Genomic DNA, 27,938 nt, shown 5'->3' with positions numbered 1-27,938 from the left:
GACTAAATGGGCACACCATCCCAGGGGCAAGGATGAGAAGGCAGGAGAGTACAGGAAAGCTGGTAAATGGAGGAACCTAAAGTCAAGAAGGGAGGGGTATTGACATGTTGCAGGGGTGGCAACCAATGTCACAAGACAATACGTGTTGTGTATTAATTGTTTAATGCAAAGCTAGTTTGCTCTGTAAACCTTCAACTAAAGCACAATTTTTTAAAAAAAAGGAAAAGAATTGACAATAGCAACTGGAAAGATTAGATAGGAAGTTTAGGAGACAGTGACTTTATGTTAATGGGGGAGGAACAACTCAGAAAAAGAGGGTGACAATGGTTGCACAACTTGAACACAATCAATGTCACTGAATGGTACACGTAGAGACTGTTGAACTGGTGTATGTTCTGCTGTGTATATTCTCAACAACAAAAACAAAATGATAAAAAATAAACCTTTTTTTGGGTCAATTTTAAGTAAATGCAGTGCACAAATTAGATGCTGCTGCTGCTGCTGCTAGTTACTGCTGAGTCAATTCTGACTCATGGCAACCCCATGCATGTCAGAGTAGAATTGTGCTCTACAGGGTTTTCAATGCTGATTTTTCAGACGTAGATAGGTAGATCTTTCTTCCAATGTATCTTTGGGTGGACTTGAACCTCTAACCTTTAGATTAGCAGGCAAGTGCATTAGCTGTTTGCACCACCCAGGGTCTCCATGATGATAGCAGCTAACTAATTAGGCAACTGTTATGTGCTGGGCACTCTTCTTAAATGCTTTGCATGGAATAAGCCAATTTAATCCTTACAACAACCCAATGAAATAGGTATTGTAAGTGTTTCCATTTTATAGGACCTAGTAGTACAAAGAAACTAAAACCAAAACCAAACCCATTGCCATCGAGTCGATTCCGACTCATAGCAACCCTATAGGACAGAGCTGGGTTTCCAAGGAGCGGCTGGTAGATTCAAACTGCTAACCTTTTGGCTAACAGCTGATCTTTTAACCGCTGTGCCACCAGGGCTCCAAAGAAACTAAGACACATAAAAATTAAGTTTCTTAATTTTTTATTCTGGCTTCAGGGTCACATTTTTCACCCTATACTGAGAACGATGGAAGAGAGGAGTCTTAAACTGGGAGGGTTGAACTCCTAAAGTCCCTTCCAACAGTGTGATCCTCAGTACCTTGGATAGAGGTCCAAGTAGAACTGTCCCAACACTTCTCCTGTAGCTTTATCCTTCACAGTGTAAAGTGTAACACTTTTATCCCAAACGTGAGCATCTGGTACTTGCTCAAATGAAAGTCCCAACAACTCCTGGTAGATGCTCAGCAAGCCTTCTGTTACCACATCGATTGGGAAGTATTCCTTGAGGATTTCTTGGTCTAGAGAGTACTTGAGTTCCTCTGTCTGAGTCATGTAGTAATGTAGATCCCAGGCATTGATTTTTCCATCGTATTCAAAACCTCTCTCTTCACATTCCTTTTTCTTCAAATTCAAAATAAACTCTCGTTCTGCCTCGCCCAAGGGTTTTAATTTCTGGCTTAAATCATCTGTGAGGAGAGTGGGAAAATTTAGTGATTCACTGTCCTTGGGAGCAAGCGGTATTTTATCATGGTACCCTCTCCTTGGTAAACCCGTTAAAACCTGTTGCTGTTGATTCTGACCCATGGCAACCCAACAGGACAGAGCAGAACTGCCCCATAGGGTTTCCAAGGAGCAGCTGGTAGATTCAAACTGCTGATGTTTTGGTTGACAGCCAATCTCTTAACCACTGAGCTACCAAGTTTCCCCTTCCTTGGTAGTAATCAATAAAGATAAACAGGAAGGCAGGCAGGAAGAAAGGATGGAAAGAAGGATATAGGGAAGAAAGGAAAGAAGGATGCACGGAGGGAGGCTCTATTATAGCAGCATATTATATGCTTTTCTCTTCAGGGTGATTTATTTTATGGCTCCTCCCCTCTTTTTTCTTTTTGCACCACCAAAAGCAGACCAAGACTTCCTGACATCATCAACAAAGCTGAAGTTTATCTCAGAGAACTATGACTCAAGAATGGTGTGATTCATGGAAACTAAACTCACGTACATGATCATTCCTCGACGAGGTCAGCCTTCTCAAAAAGCCAGGGAACAAAAGAGATGTAGCCTGTGGTCGGTATTATGTAAAAATTGCTCAACACATTTGACAGTCATGGGTTTAATTTATCACTCGCCCATTCCTATCACGAAGATATATTTGGACATAGCAGTTCCACTTTTTAGATGGGGAAACTTCTCAGACTACAATTTATATACTGAGTCCAATTTTGTGACTTGTTTCATGTTTTTGGTTAAATGAGAAGGCTCTTACTAGTATTTATTTCTCGCAACTTGTTAGATACGTAAGAGAAAAATGTGCTTGGCTCTGTAGGGACATGGCAGTTCAGGGGGCAACCCCATAGCATGACGAGGAGGCAGCAGCCTGAGGAATGTTGTGTGAAAAGAAAGGAGGAAGCTTATGGTGGCTACAAAGAAACACAACTCTGATGGGGGCCTATGAGAGAATATGTGAGTACAGGTGATAAGAGAACAACTCTGGGGAGAATCAGCCAATTTTAAATTAGAGAGGATACTACTTTAAAGTAATTAAGTCATTCAGGTAGTTACCAAGAAAACATTTCAGTATATGCAGTTATCCTAAAGCAAGCAGTCTCAGCAACCTTGTTAACACCCTGTGCCATGCTTTTGCATAAAATGCATCAGACTGTATGAGTTACCTGTTCACATCTCTATTGTTCCACTCAATGTAAAATTCATTGAGGAAAGGAGCCTTATCTTTTTCCTTTCTGCAGATCTACCACTTAGCGTTCTGTATAATACAAGGTAGTTATTCCACAAATGTCTCATGAATGAATAAATGAATTACGCAATAATAAATATAGCTACCATTTATGGAATACTGGCTCTATGTCAAACACCATGCCCACATATGTATTAATGAATTAATGTGCGGCCATTGAGGAAACAGTGGACTCAATTCTGCACTGAAGGCTTATTTTAACAGATTACTAACTCTTTCTAACATAATTAAGCTAATAAAAGGATATCATGGTTAAATGAGTATCAAAGCAATAAATTACATAATCTGATTAGCTGTTGAAGGTGAATAAAGTCTGAAAGGTGTCAATGAGGAAAATACATAAAACATCCTACTTTGGGTAACTTTGATTAGAGCTGACTACAACGAAAATTAGTATCTTTACTATGGCTAAGTTATTCAATCATCTTCACTAAGATGAAGGAGAGTGACTGTTAGAATTGTGATACCCAGACTGACAAGTGGATGGGGAAGAGTACTAAAGTATCAGTGATTAAATGCCATGGACACAAGAACCATGGTTTTTAAAAGGTTAATGAAAAAGTTATTTTAAATTAATGTGAATATAATGATTATAGTTTTGATGTACATCATTTAACACTACTTTCATATAATAGCAAGTGGTTTCTGGAGTGGAAAACATTTATTTTTTGTTTCTTTATGTTCTATTTTCATTTATACCCATTTGTCAGCTTATTTCATATAAATTCACAAGTAGCCATGTTATCACTGCCAAAAGCCTGGTGGCAGTGAACAATGCCAATGGCCTAATATTCTCCATTAGAACCCTAGACATCTTGTTAAGAATTAGCATGAAAATACAAAATAAGATACAAATAGAATAAAGCCAGGTCTATAATAGTAATACAAAGACTCCTGGTTATGCAGTGCTTAAGAGCTGAGCTGCTAATCAAAAGGTCAGCAGTTTGAGTCCACTAGCCGCTCCTTGGAAACTCTGTGGGGCAGTTCTACGGTGTCCTATAGGGTTGCTATGAGTCCGAATCGACTCAACGGCAATGGGTTTGGTTTTGGGTTTTATAATAGTAATACAAACAATGAACAATCCCTAGAAGCCAATCAATAAACTTCTTAATGAAAAATAGGATTGTTAGAATTCTATTCTAACAGGCATGTTAGATTCTGAACCCCTCTGTCCACCTGCTATGATGTTGTAAAACAGTCATAGAAAACAAGAAATGAAAACCACATAACTGATTTAAAAAAAAAGAACTCACCAAGAAAGGCTATTACACGGCTTGTACTCTTTGCAGTATTCATTTCAAGTACAAAGTCAGCATGTGTGCTATAGCCGAGTAGTTTGGCTACTTTGGCACGCAGTGGAAGTAGGTGCTGCAGAATTATGGTGTTTTCCTAGGAATAAACAACAACAAATTTAATACCTGACAGGATTCAAAGCACTAAAAATAAAAGAGTTATTACATATAATCTTAGGCTGGTAAAAACTGTCAAATATTTTTAGATCACCTCAACTTCTGCTACATTATTCCCTATCAGCGTTACATACTTTTAAAAAATTTAAGGGGAGGATGGGATGGAAAACATAGAAAAGCAATTCATCCCTAGTGGAGAAAAATTTTGTTCCCTTCTTAGAAGACTTTTTTTTTTTTTTTTGTACACCCAGAGACAGCCTGTCATCAACTGCAATCTCATCTCAAAGACGGAATTCAAAACAGCACAACTTAAGCATTCATTTGTGAGTCAAAAATACAAACTAAATTTTAACTAAGTTGATAAATATTTCTTAAATAATAATAAAAAAAAGAATGACTGTATTTGCTACCAAACCAAGTGTTGGAAATCAATACCCTGGGACAGATTTTCTGCGGCCTTATGTTAACTTTTGCTACCACTCATAAGATTTTCATTGGTGCTAATTTTTTTCAGAAGTAGGCTGCCAGGTCCTTCTTCCTGGTCTGTAAGCTCAGCTGAAATCTGTCCACCATGGGTGGCCCTGCTGGTATTTGAATAGCAGTGGCATAGCTTCCAGCATCCCAGCAACACACAAGCCACCACAGTACGACAAACTGAGAGAGTTGCCTCCTCAAAGTAGAGTTGACCTTAATGACATGGATGGAGTCAAGTTTTTGGGACCTTCATTTGCGGATGTGGCATGACTCAAAATGAAAAGACACAGGTGCGAACATTCCTTAATAATAGGAACATGGAATGTAGAAGTATGAACCTAGGAAAATTAGAAATCATCAAGACTGAAATGGAACCCATAAACATTGATATCCTAGACACCACTGAGCTGAGATGGACTGGTATTGGTCCTTTTGAATTGGACAATCATATGGTCTACTATGCCAGGAATGACAAATTGAAGAGGAATGGCATTGTATTCATCATCAAAAAGAACATTTCGAGATCTATCCTGAAGTACAACTCTGTCAGTGGTAGGATAATATCCGTAAGTCTATAAGGAAGGCCAGTTAATATGACTATTATTCCAATTTATGTACCAACCACTAAGGCCAAAGATGAAGAAATTGAAGATCTTTACCAACTCCTACAGTCTGAAATTGATCAAACATGTAATCAGGTGTACTGATAACTACTGGTGATTGGAATGTTAAAGCTGGAAACAATGAAGGTTTGGTAGTTGGAAAATATGGCCTTGGAGACAGAAATGATGCCGGAGATCATATGACAGAATTTTGCAAGACCAACGGTGTTTTCATTGCAAATGCCTTTTTTCAACAACATAAATGGTGACTGTACATGTGGACCTTGCCAGATGGAATACACAGGAATGAAATTGACTACATGTGTGGAAAGAGTTGATGGAAAAGCTCAATGTCATCAGTCAGAGTGAGGCCAGGGGCCGAATACAGAAGAGAACATCAGTTGCTCATATGCAAGTTCAAGTTGAAGCAGAAGAAAATGATAGCAAGTCCATGAGAGCCGAAGGACAACCATGAGTATATCCCACCTGAATTTAGAGACTATCTCAGGAAAAGACTTGATGCACTGAACACTAATGACTGAAGACCAGGTGAGTTGTGGAATGACATCAAGGACAAATGTATGAAGAAAGCAAAAGATCATTAAAAAGACAGGAAAGAAAGAAAAGACCAAAATGGATGTCAGAAGGGACTCTGAAAGTTGCTCTTGAACACAGAATAGCTGAAGCAAAAGGAAAAAATGATGAAGTAAAAGAGCTGAGCAGAAGATTTCAAAGGGCATCTCCAGAAGACAAAGTAAAGTATAATGAAATGTGCAAAGACTTGGAGCTAGAAAACCAAAAGCAATGAACATGCTTGGCATTTCTGAAGCTGAAAGAACTGAAAAAGAAAAAAAAAATTCAAGCCTTGAGTTGCAATATGGAAGGATTCTATGGGCAAAATACTTGAGTGATGCAGGAAGCATCAAAAGAAGATGGAAAGAATACACAGAGTCGCTGTAGTAAAAATGAGATGTTTCAGCCAACAGTTGCAGCAGTGGAAGTGCTCACTCATCTATGCCAAGAAATTTGGAAGACAGCTACCTGGTGAACCAACTGGAAGAGATCCATATTTGTGCCCATTCTAAAGAAAGGTGATTCCACAGAGTGCAGAAATTATCAAATAATATCATTAATATCACAACCAAGTAAAATTTGCTGAAGATCATTCAAAAGTGGTTGCAGTAGTACATCAACAGGGAACTGCCAGAAATTCAAACCAGAGTCAGAAGAGGACATGGAATGAAGATATCATTGCTGATGTCAGATTGATCCTGGCTGAAAGCAGAGAATACCAGAAAGATGTTTACCTGTGTTTTATTGACTGTGGAAAGACATTCAACTGCGTGGATCATAACAAATTATGGATAACTTTGGGAAGAATGAGGAATTGCAGAGCATTTAATTGTGCTCTTGAGGAACCTGTACATAGACTAAGAGGCAGTCGTTTGAACAGAACAATGGGATACTGCGTAGTTTAAAGTCAGGAAAGGTGTGTATCAGGGTTGTATTCTTTCACCATACTTATTCAATCTGTATGCTCAGCAAATAATCCAAGAAGCTGAAATACATGAAGAACATGGCATCAAGATTGGAGGAAGACTCATTCACTACCTGTGATATACAGATGACACAACCTTGGTTGCTGAAAGTGAAGAGAACTTGAAGCACTTAACTGTTGAAGATCAAAGGCCACATTTCAGTATGCAGTATACCTGCACATAAAGAAAATAAAAACCCTCACAACTGGACCAATAAGCAACATCATGATAAATGGAGTAAGGACTGAAGTTGTCAAGGATTTCATTTTACTTGTATCCCAATCAATGTCCATGGAAGCAGCAGCCAAGAAATCAAATGGTACATCGCAGTGGGCAAATCTGCTGCAAAAACCTCTTTAAAGTGTTAAAAAGTAAAGATGTCATTTTAAAGACTAAGGTGTACCTGACCCAAGCCATGGTGTTTTCTTTCTTTTTTTTTTTTTTGTTAGAAATTATCTTTTATTTCTTACATCATTTCACTATTGTACACAACATACAGATACATAGAAGACATTAAGTAATTGTTATTTTTAAGTCAACTAACCCTCTAAGCTTAGCATCTTTATGCCAATTCCCTTTTTTAACTCTGCATATTCTACTTATTTTAAGGGCTTTTTTTTTTTTTTAATTTGTACTTTAGATGAAGGTTTACACAGCAAATGAGTTTCTCATTAAACAGTTAATACACATATTGTTTTGTGACATTGGTTGCCAACCCCACGACATGGCTTTGGGTTCTCCATTCTTGACTCTGGGTTCTCCGTTACTAGCTTTCCTGTCCCCTCCTGCCTTCTCATTCTTGTGTCTGGGCTGGTGTGCCCATTTAGTCTCATTTTGTTTTATGGGACTGCCTAATCTTTCCAAGCTGTGGTGTTTTCAATCACCTCATATGCATGTGAAATAAATAAGGAAGACCAAAGAAGAACTGATGCCTTTAAATTATGGTGTTAATGAAGAATACTGAATATACCATGGACTGCCAGAAGAACAAACAAATCTTTCTTAGAAGAAGTACAACCAGAATGCTCCTTAGAAGCAAGGATGGAGAGACTGCGTCTCACATACTTTGGACATGTTATAAGGAGGGACCAGTTCCTGGAGAAGGACATCATACTTGGTAAAATGGAGGGTCAGTGAAGTAGAGGAAGACCCTTGATGAGATGGATCAACCCAGTGGCTATAACAATGGGCTCAAGAATAGCAATAATTGTGAGAATGGCACAGGACTGGGCAGTGTTTCGTTCTATTGTATGTAGGGTCACTATGAGTCAGAACTGATTCGATGGCACCTAACAACAACAACATGTTAAACTTCTGGAGTCCCTGGGTAGTATAAATGGTTAAGGAACTTGGCCTACTAACTGAAAGGCTGTAGGTTCAAGTCCACCCAGAGGCACTACAGAAGAAGGGCCTGGCAATCTATTTCCAAAAAATCAGCCATTGAAAATCCTATACCACAGTTCTACTATGACACATACAGTGTCTTCATGTGTAGGAATTGGCAAGTAGTTTTTGTTGTTTTTTAAAGCAACCCTAAGGATTCAAACCAGTATCAGGAGGAATCTATATTAGAATCCACCAGGGATTTGGAGGCTAATAAATAATAAAGAATGCCCTGCAGACAAAATTAGGGGCCGTGGAGGACAGTTGCTAAAGGAATTCCTGTCAGAGAGCCAGCCTAAATAAGTCCAATGGGCTAACCAGGGAATTTCACCAGAGCACAAGATTCTCACAATTTCTGCCAAATCTTTTTGACAATTGCAATGGGCCTACTGTTTCCCAGTCTTTCCTTTTCTGAATGGGAGTTTTTATTGTGGTTATCCTGTTCCTATTCCACCACTGGGTATATGTATTGGGGTGAGAAGGCCAGACAACTAGTCTTTCCTTTTACAGGTTGCCAAATCATGAGAAGCCACAAGTGGGGAGGACTTTGTATTACCCAGAGACCTTTGAGCTTGAGGCAGTACTTGCTGAGAGTAAAATGGGTACTGTGTGTGGAAGAAAGGGGGCTCATGGTTACTTGGATATCCAGGGAGGCTGACTACGGAGGAGTCAGCTCTAAGAATCCATTTCTAATTCTTCCTTTCTTCTGTTAATAGAACTCCCTTAGCGGAACAAATGGCTGTCAACTAAAGACTATACTTACCATCCGTCCTTACAGCTAGATATAGCTCTATGACTGAATTGTGGTCAGTGTGAATGGAGTTGAGGTATGCCATTTCCAGGTTTTCTCCTTACAGGTGTTTTCTCTGTACTCTCTTTTCCCCCTTCCCAACAGGCTAGGGAATGGTGACAACTGGAATGACCTTGGAAGTCACTTGCTGAGGAAGGGAGAGATGCCCACCAGCCCTGGACTGTTGGCTTGGGAGAGGAAAAAAACTTCTAGTTTATTTAACCCATTCTATTTTTGTTAGAACCACTTAGCCTGTGCCCAAACCAAGCAAGGCTCCAATCACCAAGGAAAAGGCTAAAAGTCTTGCAGGTCAGAAGAACTGGGAGGCAAATAAAAGGGCTTAAGGCAAACACAAATAAAAATGTCAGTCCGAAGTGACTTCAACACAAGTAAACAAGGCAAACCTTTCTCTCAAAATGCTCCACTAAAACAGAAGACAAAAATTTATAGTACCTCTTTGCACCTTGTATTAAAAGCCATTTCCATCTTCCTTCTGGTTTCAGGGACACAACATTTCTTCATGACAGGAAAATAGTGTGGATATTTTAAGGTAATTTTATACTTGTCATCATTTGTCTTTTCTAAACTGTCAATGAAATCATCAGGAAGAGCACCTGCAAAACATCGTTTGGAAAATACATCATTTTTTCCACTCGTTATTGGTTTATTCAGTATTGGTATGGTGCCAAGTGGTTTGAGGAATTTTGTGGAGTAATTGAAACTCAAGTAAAATAATGACAATCTTTATAATATCTTTTTAATGTTGCTGAAATGGGGGTGGTGGTCAGAGGCCAGGTGGCTTAGGATATGGTAATTCAAAATATGAATAGGCTTCAGCGTAATTGTGTTTTGATGGAGAACAGGCAAATGTAAGCCAAGAAATACCAGGAACAGAATAGAAGAGACTAGCTTAAATTACAATGTAGGGGACATTGTAAGGCAGAAAAAATTTCAAGGCACCAAAGGCTGTTAAACACCAGCATTAATTAGCAACAAAGATCATGAAATCGCCTCTGGACTGTTTTTCCAGTACACAGTCTTATTAGCCTAAAATCTAGGATTGGTTTGGCTGTACTTTTTTTTTTTATGGTAAGAGGAATGGTGGAGTTAGGTACTGAATGATTTCGTTTGTTTGTTTTTTAAAGAATTCTTTGATTTAGGTTTGGTATCTGGAAATTGAGGCAAGCCTAAATTACATCGTTTAATCTAGAAATAACAAAAATTTACCAAGTTCAGCCTTGGAAAATACAAGGAAGGTATCATCCTCATTGAGGTTTTTGTTAAAGTCAATACACAGCTCACTCATTCTTTTCTTCATTGCTTTGATTTCCTGAAACAAAGATAAAAATATGGGACATTTAATGGTAAAACGCAACTGATTTTTACTGCTACCAGTCAAGTAAATTTCACTTTTATATGAAGATTGGCTTCTCTAGCCAACCCTCTGGAAGTATTTTCTTAGAGATGTACCTGATAAAATAGCTTTCTACGGCTTCTGTATCATCCACATGTGTATTTGTACAAAGCACTCATGGAAAGGCAGTTTTGATGATGTTTTTAAAAGTCTGAAAGAACTAAATAAATTTAGGAAGTATAATAGAAAAACAGTGCCTGGTACATAGGTACATAGTAAAAATAGACACCATAAATAACTACTGAGTGATTGAGTGAATGTAGTAGCTCATTACTAATTAGCATACTTTGAATTCAAAATTAACAATCATTATTTGGTGCTGAAGTAAACCAAGAGATAAGAAGCCAAGTAATTAATTCTATGGCTGCTTCAGAAAAAAGGTTAGGTCTCAGTTTTACAGAGATTTTGTAAACAAAGGTGATTTATAGGTCCTAACTTTTACATAAAAAGTATTATGTAGGAGATTTTTTTTTTTTAACTTTTACATAAAAAGTATTAGGTAGGAGATCAAAGGAAGCAATAAAAAGGAAATCACAAAGAGAAAAAAACATTAACTTGGCCTACTGCTCTTCCAAGAATGCTAGATAATGAAGTTTACTTAAACCACTAGTTCTCAAAGTGTGGCCCTAACTAGAAGTATCAGCATCACCGTAGGAAATGAGAAATTCAATTCTTGAATCCCAACTCTAGGCCCACTGAATCACAAACTCTCAGAGGTAGGGCCTAGTAATCAGAATTTTAAGAGTTCTGATGCATACTGAAGTTTGAAACCACCAAGTTAACATATATACTGTTCAGTGTGGTTTGCAGACACTTGAGTTGTCTCCTCAACACCCCTGCTGTCTCTCCCCCACTGTACAGCAGCCAGGTCATTGGGGAGTGACCTGATCCTATATGCCCTGTACCCCAGTTAGATCATCCCATCTGCCTTGACTCAGTGACTGGCTCAGACAACCCAGGTCTGGCATTCCCTTGACTAAAAGATTCAGGATTAGACATATAATACAATCTGGGCCATTAAGACATGAGGGGAGGTTTGATGGGGATATCTCTATGTCCTTCCGGGTGGTGGAGTTTTTTCAAGTCTGCGGCTATTCTAGTAATGAATGGAAGTCAGCCTTTGAATAACAGTGATACTGAAGAAGACAGAGTAGAGAAACAAAGAATATAAAACAGAGAAGGGAAAATATGCCCAATACACATGAAACAAAACTTGTACAGGATTAAAGATTAAGTATTTAGTGGTCTGTCAGTCACCGTGAGGTTAACAGAAGTTGTAGAATTTAAAGCCGCTGAAAATCAAATACATTGTAAATGAATTTGTACTTTGGGATATTTTATTACAGCACACCTATTTCCCTATTTCCTGGTTTTAGTTTTATTTATTCATAATTCTCCCAATAAGGAAAGGAAAGATAAACTTACATTCTGAACTTGTTCTGGAAGATGGAGCCCATTCCTTTTTCCCATTTTAACTGATTTTTCCAAGTACCGTCTGGCTTCAGGCTTTATCTTCCCCAGATCACAGGTTTCCTGAAATTAAAGAGCGTGACAACCATTTCTGTTGCAACAGTGCATGAGTAAATCATAAACTATGAGGCCAAAGCAAATTTATTCATCAACTCTGTTGGGCTACGAAGTACATAGGTGATTATGAGGCAGGCCCTTTTAAAGACCTCATTTCACTGCTGCCTGTTATGCTCTAGTGTGCTTCTGCTAATTTAAAATAGGAAAAAAAAAAAAAAAAGCTAGCTAGCCATCATTTCCTTGCCTTGCGTAAGAATCAAGAGTGCCTGTACCATCTGAAAGTGCGATAATAGAAGCATTTGCATAATCTCATTCTGAGCTATGACTCAGTGGTCTTTTTCACAAAACACATTCCTTATCACAAATCATATGGATTTAATTTTCTATCATTTGCTAACCTGGTTCCACTTGAAAGGCTGGAAAAGAAATAATGGGCAAATCCTATACAAATGGAGAGTAAGACTCTTGCCAATATGCCAAACAAGAACATCTGGATAAAACCCCAGGAAAAAGCTTCTAAAACTTCAAAAATGCCTTATTGTCATCTGGCAAGTGAGATCAAGGGGCTACAGCAGGCAGCATATGAACAAATATTGGGGGAAAATGAGTCAGCACTGTACAAAGAGGAGGAAAGCTGGACAGTGAATTTGAATCTGCATGCAGCAACACAAACAATACTCCAAAGAATGGAGGGCACTGGAAGAGAGTGGAAAATTCCTCCAGCCACAGCAAGGTAATAATGCCAGGTGTTTCTCTAAAACAGGTGGTGGAATATACATGGCACATCTGGATGGCCATTCAATTCATGGTCCCTGAAAGGAAATCGAATCTAGACAGACTCAGCAGGTGTAATGAATTCATTCTGGTTGAGAGCCAAACTTTCAGACATCTGTCTCTGGAGCCTTAAAACTCTCCCATCTGTGGAACTCTCTCTCCATGCAAGATCTGGGCTGTCCATCCCTGAGCTTTATATTTTACCAACTAAATAGGTCTTCAGAAGGTCAAGGGCTGTGTTCAGCTGTTGAACCTGAATCTTAGATTGTTGGTGCTAGGTTCTTCTTTTTTTCTTCGTAAATAGTTTTATTTTACTGTTGTTGTTGTTGAGAATATACACAGCAGAACATATACCAATTCAACAATATCTATGTGTACAATTCAATGACACCGATTACATTCTTCGAGGTGTACAACCATTCTCACTTGTCTTTTCTGAGTTGTTCTTCCCCCATTAACTGCCCCCTAAGGCTCTTATCTAATCTTTTGAGTTGCTACTCTCAGTTTCATTCCATACAGATCTTAAAAGAACACAATGCTCAAGGCAAGCATTACTAGTTAAGCTAAAATACTGTTTGGTTTTAAGAAGACTTTGGGGGCTATTTTGGTTTAAAAGATTATTGCAGGGTAATAGCTTCAGGGGTTTGCCCAGCTTCCATGGCTCCAGAAAATCTGGATTCCATGAGAATTTGAAATTTCATTCTGCATTTTCACCCTTTTGATCAGGATTCTTTGATGGAATCTTTGATCAAAATGTTTGGTAGTAGTACCTGGGCACCATCCAGTGCTTCTCGTCTTATGACAAAGAGGGCAGTTGTTTATGGAGGCAATTAGCCAAACATTCAACATTCTCCTCCTATTCCTGACTCTCCTTCTTCCTCTGTTGCTCCAGGTGAATAGAGACAATTGTTGTACCTTGGATGGCCACTTGCAAGCTTTTGAGACCCCAGGCACTATACAACAAACTACAAGTAAAACAGAAGCACTAAACATGTTACTATGCCAATTAACTGGGATGTTCCATGAAACTATGATCCTAATCCTCCAAACAAAGGTACCAAATTCCAACAGCTGTTTGGTTGTACAAAAGCTTCAGCAGCTTCCCTCTCTTTTTTTTGGTCATTGTTGTAAATGTATCTATCATACAACTTTTGCTAATTCAGCTTTTTATAAGTGAACAACTTATTGATGGCAATTACATTAATCAGCTGTGCAATCCTACCCTTAATCAATGTGATTTTCTTCATCACTGCAAATGGAAACTCAGTACTTCATAATCAATAATCTCCTCTTACCCTCAACCCTCCTGCCCCCAGTAACCACAAAAAAACTTTGGTCTCTATACATCCATCTGTTCTTATCTTTTCATATAAACGAGGTCATAGAGTATCTGTCCTTTTGTGATTGACTTATTTCACTCAGCATAATGTCTTCAAGCTACACCCATGTTGTAGCATGTATCAAGACTTCATTTCCTTAAGGGCTGAGTAGTATTCTATTGTATGCATGAACCACATTTTGTTTATCCATTCATTCATTGATGGACATTTAGATTGTTTCCATATTTTGGCTACTGTGAATAGTGCTGCAGTGAACACTGGTATATAAGTATCTGTTTGAGTTTCTGCTTTCAAGTCTTTTGGGTATATACCTAAGGAGTAGACTTGCTGGGTAATATGGCAGCTCTAGTTTTAGTTTTTTGGTCTTGGTTATTTAGTGCTTCTATAACAGATATATCACAAGTATATAGCTTTAACAAGCAGAAATTTATTCTCTCACAGTCTATGAGGCCAAAAGTCTGAATTCAAAACACCAGCTCCAGGGGAAGGCTTTCTCTCTCTGCTGGCTTGGGGGAATGTTCTTGTCATCAATCTTCTCCTGGGTCTAGGAGTTTCTATGCACTTGGATCCCAGGTCCAAAGGATGTGCTCTGCTCCTGGCTCTTCTTTCATGGTGGTAGGAGTTCCTCTCCTCTCTGCTTCATTCTCTCTTTTATATCTCAAAAGAGATTGACTAAAGATACAACCTAATCATGTAGGTTGTTTCCTGCCTCATTAACGTAACTACCTCTAATCCTGCCTCATTAACATCACGGAGGTTAGGATTTACAACACTTAGGATAATTACATCAGATTAGAAAATGCAGGAAAACCACACAATACTGGGAATCATGGCCTAGCCAAGTTGACACACATTTTTGGGGAACATAATTCAATTCATAACAGTCACATTGTTTTCCACAATGGCTGTACCATTTTGCATTCCTACCAGCAATGCATATGGGTTTCAATTGCCCCTCATCCTCACCAACATTTATTATTACTATTATTTTTATATCTTAGCCTTCCTAGTAAGAGTGAAATGGTATCTCACCATGGTTTTTTCAGCCTGTAAATTATATTTTGTTGCTGTTGTTGAGAATATACACAACAAAACACACACAAATTCAACAATTTCTACATGAACAATTTAGTGACAATGATTATATTCTTTGAGGTGGGTAACCATTATCACCCTCTTTTTCTGAGTTGTTCCTCCATTATTAACAAACTCACTGCCCTCTAAGGTTCTTATTTAATCTTCCAAGTTGCTGTTATCAATTTGGTCCCATACAGATAGTTCTTAAAAGAGTATAATGCTTAAGAAGCAGAGCCAAGATGGTAAAGTAGTCAGATACTTAATGTTGTCCCTCTTACAACAAAGACCTGAAAAAACAAGTGAATCAACCATATATGACAATCTAGGAGCCCTGAATATCAAAGACAAAGTTGAGGAGTAGGACTGAGCAGCAGGGTGAGGGAGAGACAGTTCAGAAGCAGTGAGGATTTGCCAGACCTGACCTGGCTGGCACCCTGCAGGCTAGATTGGCCAGTGTGCATGAGCTGGGGCAAGCACTAGTGCTCAGGATGTGTTTTCCACACTGGGAGAGCCCGAGCAGCGGAGAGTCTGTGCTGGCTTGCGGAATCGGGGGAAAGCCTTGCTGAACCTGTGAAAGTTAAGCACACATCTAACCTAGAGCATGTGATCAAAAACACCCTGCCCCCCGGGAAGTACCTCTCTCCCATTTAACTGCCCCCTCCCTGCTCTGCTCTGGTCCTGGTCCAGCTACAGCGACTGTGGTGTCCCCCCGGGGCTAGAAGTGGTACACACTGCATGCCCCAAACCATTCTTCCGGCTTCGGAGAGGGAAAAAATTAACAAACTGAAAAAAATAAGCTGCAGCTCCCCTAAGCTGGGAACCCAGGACAGGCATGGCCCTTTGCCTGGGCACAGGAAAAAAGGATCCATGGACTTTGAAAGCCTTTCACCCCTGCCTAGACCTATGTGGGCCCATTTCAACAGCGTAGGCCCTCATTAGCACAGTACAACAGGGTATACACCTGAAACCTATTTTCAACAGTAAAAGCTAAGGAGGAGTTGCAGATTTGTGATATTTGACACTGCCCTGCCCATTAAGCAGGGTCCTTACCTACCCACATCCACCTAGCCACCTGAGACACAGGTCCGAGAATAAGCAGCGCCTCTCAGTCCTTACAGCCAATAGCATTGGGTGCTCGAAGTCTGGCTGGAAAACCCACCCACCTACATGCTCTAGGGAACAGGGACATGCCTTCCACCCGGGCACTCTGGGGAGCCATCAGCCCCCTACTTTGCTTAGTACATAGCCTCCTACTGCAGCCAGATACATGGGCCTACTCTAATCACCCCTATGTAGCCCTGCCCGTCTAAGACTGTAGGTGAGAGTCTGCACCACATACTCGGTGACCAATGGACACCTGAGCTGAATTTACACAAGAAAAGTAAATAGACTCCTGGGTTCACATACCTAGTAACTGCTCAATCCACCTGGTGACAGAAAGTGAGAGCTTCAAAGATGCCAATAATCAAAGTAGCTCATGACCAGTCTATTTGGCCATATCAAAACAAAACAAGAAGCTAGGACACAGTAAACAAACATAAAATAAATATGATAACTTATTGATGGCTTGGACACAACAGTCTATATCAAATCAGGCCACGATGACTTCAGCAAGCGGCCAAAACAAAGAACCAAGAGACCTTCTGGAACAAGATAAGGTCTTGGAATTACCGGAGGTAGAACTCAAAAGATGAATATACAGAGTTATTTAAAAGAACAGGAAGGAGATCAGGCAAAATGCAGAACAAGCCAAGGAACACACAGACAAAGCAAGAGAAGAGCTTATGAAAGTGCTATAAGAGCATAATGACAAACTTAACAGGCTGCAAGAATCCATAGAGAGACAGCAAACAGAAATCCAAAAGATCAACAATAAAATTTCAGTATTAGACAGCTCAATAAATGTCACAGCAGAACTGAGGCAATGGATGTCAGAATTAGTGAGATTGAAGATAAAGTACTTGACACCAATTTATTTGGGGAAAAATCAGAAAAAAAATTTACAAAATGAAAAATCCTAAGAATTATGTGGGATTCTATCAAGATTAATCTATGAGTGATTGCAGTACCAGAAGTGGGGGATATAATGGAAAATACAAGAAGAATTGTTAAAGATTTGTTGGCAGAAAACTTCCCTGATATCATGAAAGACAAAACAATATCTGTCCAAGAAGCTCATCGAACCCCACACAGGGTAGATCCCAAAAGAAAGTCACCAAGACATATTATAATCAAACTTGCAAAAACCAAAGATAAAGAGAGAATTTTAAGAGCGGCTAGGGATAAACGAAAAGTCACCTACAAAGGAGAGTCAATAAGACTGAACTCTGACTACTCAGGAGAAACCACACAGGTAAGACGGCAATGGGATGACACATGTAAGCCTTAAACGAAAAACACTGCCAGCCAAGAATTATATATTCAGCAAAACTGTGTCTCAAATATGATGACAAAATTAGGGCATTTCCAGAAAAACAGAAGTTAAGGGAATTTGTAAAAACCATACCAAAATTACAAGAAATACCAAATGGAGTCCTCCGATCAGAAAATCAGTAACATCAGATAACAACCCAACACTAGCACACAGGAGAGAACAACCAGATATCAACCCAGATAAGAAAGTCACAAAAATAAATCAAAGCCAAAACACTAAAAAAAGGGAAAGAGAGCTGTCAACGTGTAAAGATGACAACATTAAAACAAAAAAGAGGGACTAAATAATGTAGTCAGAGATCTTTCATATGGAGAGGAAGTCAAGGTGATATTGAGAAATAAAAGACTGGTTTAAACTTAGAAAAATAGAAGTAAATATTAAGGTAATCACAAAAGAAACTAAGAATTCTTCACATCAAAATAGAAAAGAAGAAAAACATAAACTCAGCAAATACAAAATCAAAGACAATGAAAAAGATGAAAAGAAAATACATAAAGAAAAATGACTCAGCACAGAAAATTAAGGGGAGCAAGGAAACCGTCAACCACACACACATGAAAAACACATCAAAATGGTAGCACTAAACTCACACCTACCAATAAGTAGGCTGAATGTAAATGGACTAAATGTTCCAATAAAGAGACAGAGAGTGGCAGAATGGATTAAAAAAACACAATCTATTTGCTGCCTACAAGAGACACACCCTAGACTCAAAGACACAAACTAAAACTTAAAGGGTGGAAGAAATATATATCAAGCAAACAACAATAAAAAAGAGCAGGAGTGGCAATATTCATCTCTGACAAAACAGACTTTAAAGCAAAATCCACCGCAAAGGATGAGGAAGGATACTATATAATGACTAAAGGGTCAAAACAACAGGAGGACATAACCACAATAAATATTTGCGCACCCAATGACAGGGCTCCAAAATACGTAAAACAAACTCTAAAAGCATTGAAAAGAAAAACAGCCCCAGAATAATAGCAGGAGACTTCAACACACCACTTTCAGTGAAGGACAGAACATCCAGGGAGAAGCTCAATAAAAACACATAAGAACCAACACAATCAACCAGCTTGATCTCATAGACATATATAGAATACTCCACTCAACAGCAGCCAAGTATACTTTCTTTTCCAAGGTGCATGGAACATTCTTCAGGATAGACCACATATTAGCCCACAAAGCAAGACCTGACAGAATCCAAAACATCAAAATATTACAAAGTATCTTTTCTGACCATAAAGCTATAAAGGCAGAAATCAATAACAGAAAAAGCAAGGAAAAAAAAAAATCAAATACTTGGAAACTGATCAACACCCTGCTCATAATCTACTGGGTTATAGAAGAAGTTAAGTACGGAATAAAGAAATTCACAGATTCAAATGAGAATGAGAACACATCCTACCAGAACTTTTCGGACATAGCAACAGCAGCGTTCAGAAGTCAATTTATAGCAATAAACACACACATCCAAAAAGAAGGACCAAAATCAAAACATCAATCCTACAACTCAGATAAATAGTAAGAGAGCAGCAAAAGAAGCCCTCAGGCATCAGAAGAAAGGAAATAATAAAAATTAAAGCAGAAATAAAACAAAATAGAGAAGAGAAAAAGCTGAACAAGACCAAAAGCTGGTTCTTTGAAAAGATCAACAAAACTGACAAACCGTTAGCCAAGCTGACAAGAGAAAAACAAGAGAGGAAGTAAATAACCCGAATAAGAAATAAGATGGCTGATATCACAACAGACCCAACTGAAATTAAAAGAATCATACCAGAATACTATGAAAAATTGTATTCCAACAAATTTGAACACCTAGAGGAAATGGACAAATTTCTAGAAATACACTACCTACCTAAATTAACACGAACAGAGGTAGAACAATTAAATAAACCCATAACAAAAGAAGGGATTGAAAAGGTAATTAAAAAACTATCAACAGGGAAAAGCCCTGGCCCTGATGGCTTCACTGGAGAATTCTTCCAAACTTTCAGAGAAGAGTTAACACCACTACTACTAAAGGTATTTCAGAGCATAGAAATGCATGGAATACTCCTGAACACATTCTATGAAGCCGGCATAACACTGATACCAAATCCAGGTAAAGACATCACAAAAAAAAAAAAAAAAAAAGGAAAATTACAGACCAATATCCCTCATGAATACAGATGCAAAATTCTCAACAAAATTCTAGCCAATAGAATTCAACAACATATCAAAAAAATAGTTCACCATGACCAAGGGGGATTCATACCAGGTATGCAGGGATGGTTCAACATTAGAAAAACAATCAATGTAATCCATCACATAAACAAAAGATAAGAAGCACAGTGAGTGATCTTATCAACTGACACAGAAAGGCATTTGACAAAGTTCAACACTCATTCATGATTAAAAACTCTCAGCAAAGTAGGAATAGAAGGGAAATTCCTCAACATAATAAAGGGCACTTATACAAAGCCAACAGCCAACATCATCCTAAATGGAGAGAGTTTGAAATAATTCCCTTTGAGAATGTGAACCAGACACAGATGCCCTTTATCACCACTCTTATACAACATTGTGCTGGAGGTCCCAACCACAGCAGTAAGGCAAGTAAAAGAAATAAAGGGTACCCAAATTGGAAAGGAAAAAGTAAAAGTATCTCTATTTGTAGATGATATGATTTTATACACAGAAAACCCTAAAGAATCCACAAGAAAACTACTGAAACTAATAGAAGAGTTCAGCAGAGTCTCAGGATACAAGATAAACATACAAAAATCAGTTGGATTCCTCTATGCCAACAAAGAGAATGTTGAAGAAGAAATCACCAAATCAATACCATTTACAATAGCCCCCAGGAAGATAAAATACTTAGGAATAAATCTAACTGGAGATGTAAAAGACCTATACAAAGAAAATTACAAGACACTACTGCAACAAACCAAAAGAGGCCTACATAAGTGGAAAAACTGAGACAGATAGGGTCAACTGTGCTAAACAAAAGAGCTTTTAAAAGATTATCACCTAGAAGTTGGGTAAACAGGAACCACACCCTATAATGAGAAAGATACGGTTAACTGTTCTGGTGGAACAAAAGAGCTTTTAAAAAGACTACCATCTAGAAGCTGGGTAAAAAGGAACCCACCCTGTCAACATGAGATAGGATTGTGGCAGCCTGTGAAAACTTTTTTTTTTTTTTCTTAGTGTCTTTCTAGTCCCCTCCTCCTTTGCAGGCTCCGCATATGCAGATGAGCAGAATGTGACTGCTGTTTGACTGTCCTTAGCCCTTCGAAGATGGCGATGTAGTGCCGAAGATCAAGTGTGCTTGCGCTATATCCCATAATAAGTGATGCCAAGGGCTGACGAGAGGATTCCATCTTGAATATCAGTGGCTTCCACCTTTGATTCCGGATGCACACGCAAGCTAATTAACATACACCGGCATTCTGAGAAGTACCCGCCCCTTGAAAGAAGCCCACTAAATATTCATTTCTCTATTGTCTCCAGCGAACCCATATAAGCCCTAGCCTTGCTTCCCTTTTTGAGTCAGACTTTTGGAGAGGCTTAGATCCCCGCTGACTCCTTTTGCTTGACTCAAGCAAAATGAAGCTTGCTGAAGATAAAGTTTGTCTTTTGCATGTATTCTTACCCAGGAAAAGACAAGGACCCTTTGTGTCAGATTGGCAATTGGTAACCAAACCTTGCCCATGGATAGGAAGAGTCAACATGGTAAAAATGTGAATTCTACCCAAAGTGATCTACAGATACAATGCAATCCTGATCCAAATACCAATGACATTCTTTTTTTTAATAACTTTTATTAAGCTTCAAGTGAACGTTTACAAATCCAATCAGTCTGTCACATATAAGTTTACATACATCTCACTCCCTACTCCCACTTCCTCTCCCCCTCCTGAGTCAGCCCTTTCAGTCTCTCCTTTCTTGACAATTTTGCCGGCTTCCCTCTCTCTCTATCCTCCCATCCCCCCTACAGACAAGAGTTGCCAACACAATCTCAAGTGTCCACCTGATATAATTAGCTCACTCTTCATCAGCGTCTCTCTCCCACCCGCTGACCAGTCCCTTTCATTTCTGATGAGTTGTCTTCGGGGATGGTTCCTGTCCTGTGTCAACTGAAGGTCTGGGGAGCATGGCCGCCGGGATTCCTCCAGTCTCAGTCAGGCCATTAAGTTTGGTCTTTTTATGAGAATTTGGGGTCTGTATCCCACTGATCTCCTGCTCCCTCAGGGGTCCTCTGCTGTGCTCCCTGTCAGGGCAGTCATCGATTGTGGCCGGGCACCAACTAGTTCTTCTGGTCTCAGGATGATGTAGGTCTCTGGTTCATGTGGCCCTTTCTGTCTCTTGGGCTCTTAGTTGTCGTGTGGCCTTGGTGTTCTTCATTTTCCTTTGCTCCAGGTGGGTTGAGACCAATTGATGCATCTTAGATGGCCGCTTGTTAGCATTTAAGACCCCAGACGCCACATTCCAAAGTGGGATGCAGAATGATTTCATAATAGAATTATTTTGCCAATTGACTTAGAAGTCCCCGCAAACCATGTTCCCCAGACCCCCGCGCTTGCTCCGCTGACCTTTGAAGCATTCATTTTATCCCGGAAACTTCTTTGCTTTTGGTCCAGTCCAATTGAGCTGACCTTCCATGTATTGAGTGTTGTCTTTCCCTTCACCTAAAGCAGTTCTTATCTACTGATTAATCAATAAAAAACCCTCTCCCACCCTCCCTCCCTCCCCCCCTCGTAACCACAAAAGTATGTGTTCTTCTCAGGTTTACTATTTCTCAAGATCTTATAATAGTGGTCTTATACAATATTTGTACTTTTGCCTCTGACTCATTTCGCTCAGCATAATGCCTTCCAGGTTCCTCCATGTTATGAAATGTTTCAGAGATTCGTCACTGTTCTTTATCGATGCGTAGTATTCCATTGTGTGAATATACCACAATTTATTTACCCATTCATCCGTTGATGGACACCGTGGTTGCTTCCAACTTTTTGCTATTGTAAACAGAGCTGCAATAAACAGGGGTGTGCATGTATCTGTTTGTATGAAGGCTCTTGTATCTCTAGGGTATATTCCTAGGAGTGGGATTTCTGGGTTGTATGGTAGTTCTATTTCTAACTGTTTAAGACAACGCCAGATAGATTTCCAAAGTGGTTGTACCATTTTACATTCCCACCAGCAGTGTATGAGAGTTCCAATCTCTCCGCAGCCTCTCCAACATTTATTATTTTGTGTTTTTTGGATTAATGCCAGCCTTGCTGGTGTGAGATGGAATCTCATCGTAGTTTTAATTTGCATTTCTCTAATGGCTAATGATCGAGAGCATTTTCTCATGTATCTGTTGGCTGCCTGAATATCTTCTTTAGTGAAATGTGTGTTCATATCCTTTGCCCACTTCTTGATTGGGTTGTTTGTCTTTTTGTGGTTGAGTTTTGACAGAATCATGTAGATTTTAGAGATCAGGCGCTGGTCGGAGATGTCATAGCTGAAAATTCTTTCCCAGTCTGTAGGTGGTCTTTTTACTCTTTTGGAGAAGTCTTTAGATGAGCATAGGTGTTTGATTTTTAGGAGCTCCCAGTTATCGGGTTTCTCTTCATCATTTTTGGTAATGTTTTGTATTCTGTTTATACCTTGTATTAGGGCTCTTAGGGTTGTCCCAATTTTTTCTTCCATGATCTTTATCGTTTTAGTCTTTATGTTTAGGTCTTTGATCCACTTGGAGTTAGTTTTTGTGCATGGTGTGAGGTATGGGTCCTGTTTCATTTTTTTGCAAAGGGATATCCAGTTATGCCAGCACTATTTGTTAAAAAGACTATCTTTTCCCCAGTTAGTTGACACTGGCCCTTTGTCGAATATCAGCTGCTCATACGTGGATGGATCTATGTCTGGGTTCTCAATTCTGTTCCATTGGTCTATGTGTCTGTTGTTGTACCAATACCAGGCTGTTTTGACTACTGTGGCTGTATAATAGGTTCTGAAGTCAGGTAAGGTGAGGCCTCCCACTTTCTCCTTCTTTTTCAGTAGTGCTTTGCTTATCCGAGGCTTCTTTCCCTTCCATATGAAATTGGTGATTTGTTTCTCTATCCCCTTAAAATATGACATTGGAATTTGGATCGGAAGTGCATTAAATGTATAGATGGCTTTTGGTAGAATAGACATTTTTACTATGTTAAGTCTTCCTATCCATGAGCAGGGTATGTTTTTCCACTTAAGTATGTCCTTTTGCATTTCTTGTAGTAGAGCTTTGTAGTTTTCTTTGTATAGGTCTTTTACATCCTTGGTAAGATTTATTCCTAAGTATCTTATCTTCTTGGGGGCTACTGTGAATGGTATTGATTTGGTTATTTCCTCTTCGGTGTTCTTTTTGTTGATGTAGAGGAATCCAAGTGATTTTTGTATGTTTATTTTATAACCTGAGACTCTGCCAAACTCTTCTATTAGTTTCAGTAGTTTTCTGGAGGATTCCTTAGGGTTTTCTGTGTATATAATCATGTCATCTGCAAATAGTGATAACTTTACTTCTTCCTTGCCAATCCGGATACCTTTTATTTCTTTGTCTAGCCTAATTGCCCTGGCTAAGACTTCCAACACGATGTTGAATAAGAGCGGTGATAAAGGGCATCCTTGTCTGGTTCCCGTTCTCAAGGGAAATGCTTTCAGGTTCTCTCCATTTAGAGTGATATTGGCTGTTGGCTTTGCATAGATGCCCTTTATTATGTTGAGGAATTTTCCTTCAATTCCTATTTGGTAAGAGTTTTTATCATAAATGGGTGTTGGACTTTGTCAAATGCCTTTTCTGCATCAATTGATAAGATCATGTGGTTTTTGTCTTTTGTTTTATTTATGTGATGGATTACATTAATGGTTTTTCTGATATTAAACCAGCCTTGCATATCTGGTATAAATCCCACTTGATCAGGGTGAATTATTTTTTTGATGTGTTGTTGGATTCTATTGGCTAGAATTTTGTTCAGGATTTTTGCATCAATGTTCATGAGGGATATAGGTCTATAATTTTCTTTTTTTGTAATGTCTTTACCTGGTTTTGGTATCAGGGAGATGGTGGCTTCATAGAATGAGTTGGGTAGTATTCCGTCATTTTCTATGCTTTGAAATACCTTTAGTAGTAGTGGTGTTAACTCTTCTCTGAAAGTTTGGTAGAACTCTGCAGTGAAGCCGTCCGGGCCAGGGCTTTTTTTTGTTGGAAGTTTTTTGATTACCGTTTCAATCTCTTTTTTTGTTATGGGTCTATTTAGTTGTTCTAGTTCTGAATGTGTTAGTTTAGGTAGGTAGTGTTTTTCCAGGAATTCATCCATTTCTTCTAGGTTTTCAAATTTGTTAGAGTACAATTTTTCATAATAATCTGAAATGATTCTTTTAATTTCATTTGGTTCTGTTGTGATGTGGTCCTTCTCATTTCTTATTCGGGTTATTTGTTTCCTTTCTTGTATTTCTTTAGTCAGTCTAGCCAATGGTTTATCAATTTTGTTAATTTTTTCAAAGAACCAGCTTTTGGCTTTGTTAATTCTTTCAATTGTCTTTCTGTTCTCTAATTCATTTAGTTCAGCTCTAATTTTTATTATTTGTTTTCTTCTGGTGCCTGATGGATTCTTTTGTTGCTCACTTTCTATTTGTTCAAGTTGTAGGGACAGTTCTCTGATTTTGGCTCTTTCTTCTTTTTGTATGTGTGCATTTATTGATATAAATTGGCCTCTGACCACTGCTTTTGCTGTGTCCCAGAGGTTTTGATAGGAAGTATTTTCATTCTCGTTGCTTTCTATGAATTTCCTTATTCCCTCCTTAATGTCTTCTATAACCCAGTCTTTTTTCAGAAGGGTGTTGTTCATTTTCCAAGTATTTGATTTCTTTTCCCTAGTTTTTCTGTTATTGATCTCTAGTTTTATTGCCTTGTGGTCTGAGAAGATGCTTTGTAATATTTCGATGTTTTGGACTCTGCAAAGGTTTGTTTTATGACCTAATATGTGGTCTATTCTAGAGAATGTTCCATGTGAGCTAGAAAAAAAAGTATATTTTGCAGCAGTTGGGTGGAGAGTTCTGTATAAGTCAATGAGGTCAAGTTGGTTGATTGTTGTAATTAGATGTTCCGTGTCTCTGTTGAGCTTCTTACTGGATGTCCTGTCCTCTCCGAAAGTGGTGTGTTGAAGTCTCCTCCTATAATTGTGGAGGTATCTATCTCGCTTTTCAATTCTGTTAAAATTTGATTTATGTATCTTGCAGCCCTGTCATTGGGTGCATAAATATTTAATATGGTTATGTCTTCCTGATCAATTGTCCCTTTTATCATTATATAGTGTCCTTCTTTGTCCTTTGTGGTGGATTTAAGTCTAAAGTCTATTTTGTCAGAAATTAATATTGCTACTCCTCTTCTTTTTTGCTTATTGTTTGCTTGATATACTTTTTTCCATCCTTTGAGTTTTAGTTTGTTTGTGTCTCTAAGTCTAAGGTGTGTCTCTTGTAGGCAGCATATAGATGGATCGTGTTTCTTTACCCAGTCTGTGACTCTCTGTCTCTTTATTGGTGCATTTAGTCCATTTACATTCAGGGTAATTATAGATAAATAAGTTTTTATTGCTGTCATTTTGATGCCTTTTTATGTGTGTTGTTGACAATTTCATTTTTCCACATACTTTTTTGTGCTGAGGCGTTTTTCTTAGTAAATTGTGAGATCCTCATTTTCATAGTGCTTGACTTTATGTTAGTTGAGTCTTTACGTTTTTCTTGGTTTTTATCTTGAGTTATAGAGTTGTTATACCTTTTTGTGGTTACCTTATTATTTACCCCTATTTTTCTAAATAAAAACCTAACTTGTATTGTTCTATATCGCCTTGTATCACTCTTCATATGGCCGTTCAATGCCTCCTGTATTTAGTCCCTCTTTTTGATTATTGTGATCTTTTACCTATTGACTTCCATGATTCCCTGTTATGTGTATTTTTTTTTTTAATTAATCTTAATTTGTTTTTGTGATTTCCCTATTTGAGTTGATATCAGGACGTTCTGTTTTGTGACCTTGTGTTGTGCTGATATCTGATATTATTGGTTCTCTGACCAAACAATATCCTTTAGTATTTCTTGTAGCTTTGGTTTGGTTTTTGCAAATTCTCTAAACTTGTGTTTGTCTGTAAATATCTTAATTTCGCCTTCATATTTCAGAGAGAGTTTTGCTGGATATATGATCCTTGGCTGGCAGTTTTTCTCCTTCAGTGTTCTGTATATGTCGTCCCATTCCCTTCTTGCCTGCATGGTTTCTGCTGAGTAGTCAGAACATATTCTTACTGATTCTCCCTTGAAGGAAACCTTTCTTTTCTCCCTGGCTGCTTTTAAAATTTTCTGTTTATCTTTGGTTTTGGTGAGTTTGATGATAATATGTCTTGGTGTTTTTCTTTTTGTATCAATCTTAAATGGGGTTCGATGAGCATCTTGGATAGATATCCTTTCGTCTTTCATGATGTCAGGGAAGTTTTCTGTCAGGAGTTCTTCAACTATTTTCTCTGTGTTTTCTGTCCCCCCTCCCTGTTCTGCCACTCCAATCACCCGCAGGTTATCCTTCTTGATAGAGTCCCACATAATTCTTAGGGTTTCTTCATTTTTTTTAATTCTTTTATCTGATTTTTTTTCAGCTATGTTGGTGTTGATTCCCTGGTCCTCCAGATGTCCCAGTCTGCATTCTAATTGCTCGAGTCTGCTCCTCTGACTTCCTAGTGCGTTGTCTAATTCTGTTATTTTATTGTTAATCTTTTGGATTTCTACATGTTGTCTCTCTATGGATTCTTGCAACTTATTAATTTTTCCAGTACGTTCTTGAATAATCTTTTTGAGTTCTTCAACAGTTTTATCAGTGTGTTCCTTGGCTTTTTCTGCAGTTATCCTAATTTCATTTGTGATATCATTAAGCATTCTGTAAATTAGTTTTTTATATTCTGTATCTGATAATTCCAAGATTGTATCTTCATTTGGGAAAGATTTTGATTCTTTTGTTTGGGGGGTTGGAGAAGCTGTCATGGTCTGCTTCTTTAAGTGGTTTGATATGGATTGTTGTCTCCGAGCCATCACTGGGAAACTAGTTTTTCCAGAAAATCCGCTGCGTCCAGTCCAAATCCCTGCGGGACGGTTCCCCGGCTCGGATGCTGCTCTTTCTGCTCCCAGACCAGTCACTGCCTCCCGGGGACTTCTCCTACCGGCTGCGTCCCACGCCGCCCGTGGAACCGGCTGGTCCCCCTCCCGGGGTTAGTTCAGGGGGGTGGAGCCGCTCTCTGTGCTTGTGCCGTACCTGACTGGTACGCTGGCTCCAGGCTCTGGAAACAATCGCTGCTTCCCCGTA

At 38.7% G+C, this 27,938-nt stretch overlaps 1 protein-coding gene across 6 annotated transcripts in view; it reads right to left on the bottom strand.

Moving 5' to 3' along the window:
• NLN (neurolysin) overlaps positions 1 to 27,938 on the bottom strand; it is a 139,816-nt gene that overhangs the window by 37,871 nt on the left and 74,007 nt on the right. For all 6 annotated transcript variants that reach the window (XM_049864676.1, XM_049864669.1, XM_049864653.1 and 3 more), the window contains 5 exons: positions 11,861 to 11,968; positions 10,249 to 10,351; positions 9,475 to 9,635; positions 4,079 to 4,214; positions 1,173 to 1,539 (listed from right to left, as the gene is read on the bottom strand). In XM_049864676.1, coding sequence (XP_049720633.1) covers positions 1,173 to 1,539; positions 4,079 to 4,214; positions 9,475 to 9,635; positions 10,249 to 10,351; positions 11,861 to 11,968 — 875 coding nt within the window. The remainder of the gene's footprint in view (positions 1 to 1,172; positions 1,540 to 4,078; positions 4,215 to 9,474; positions 9,636 to 10,248; positions 10,352 to 11,860; positions 11,969 to 27,938) is intronic.

This window comes from Elephas maximus, chromosome 2 (genome assembly GCF_024166365.1).
Source record: "Elephas maximus indicus isolate mEleMax1 chromosome 2, mEleMax1 primary haplotype, whole genome shotgun sequence".
NCBI classification, from domain to species: Eukaryota; Metazoa; Chordata; class Mammalia; order Proboscidea; family Elephantidae; genus Elephas; species Elephas maximus.
Note: the sequence above shows the minus strand (reverse complement) of the source record. Positions and strands in the feature narration are given on the sequence as shown.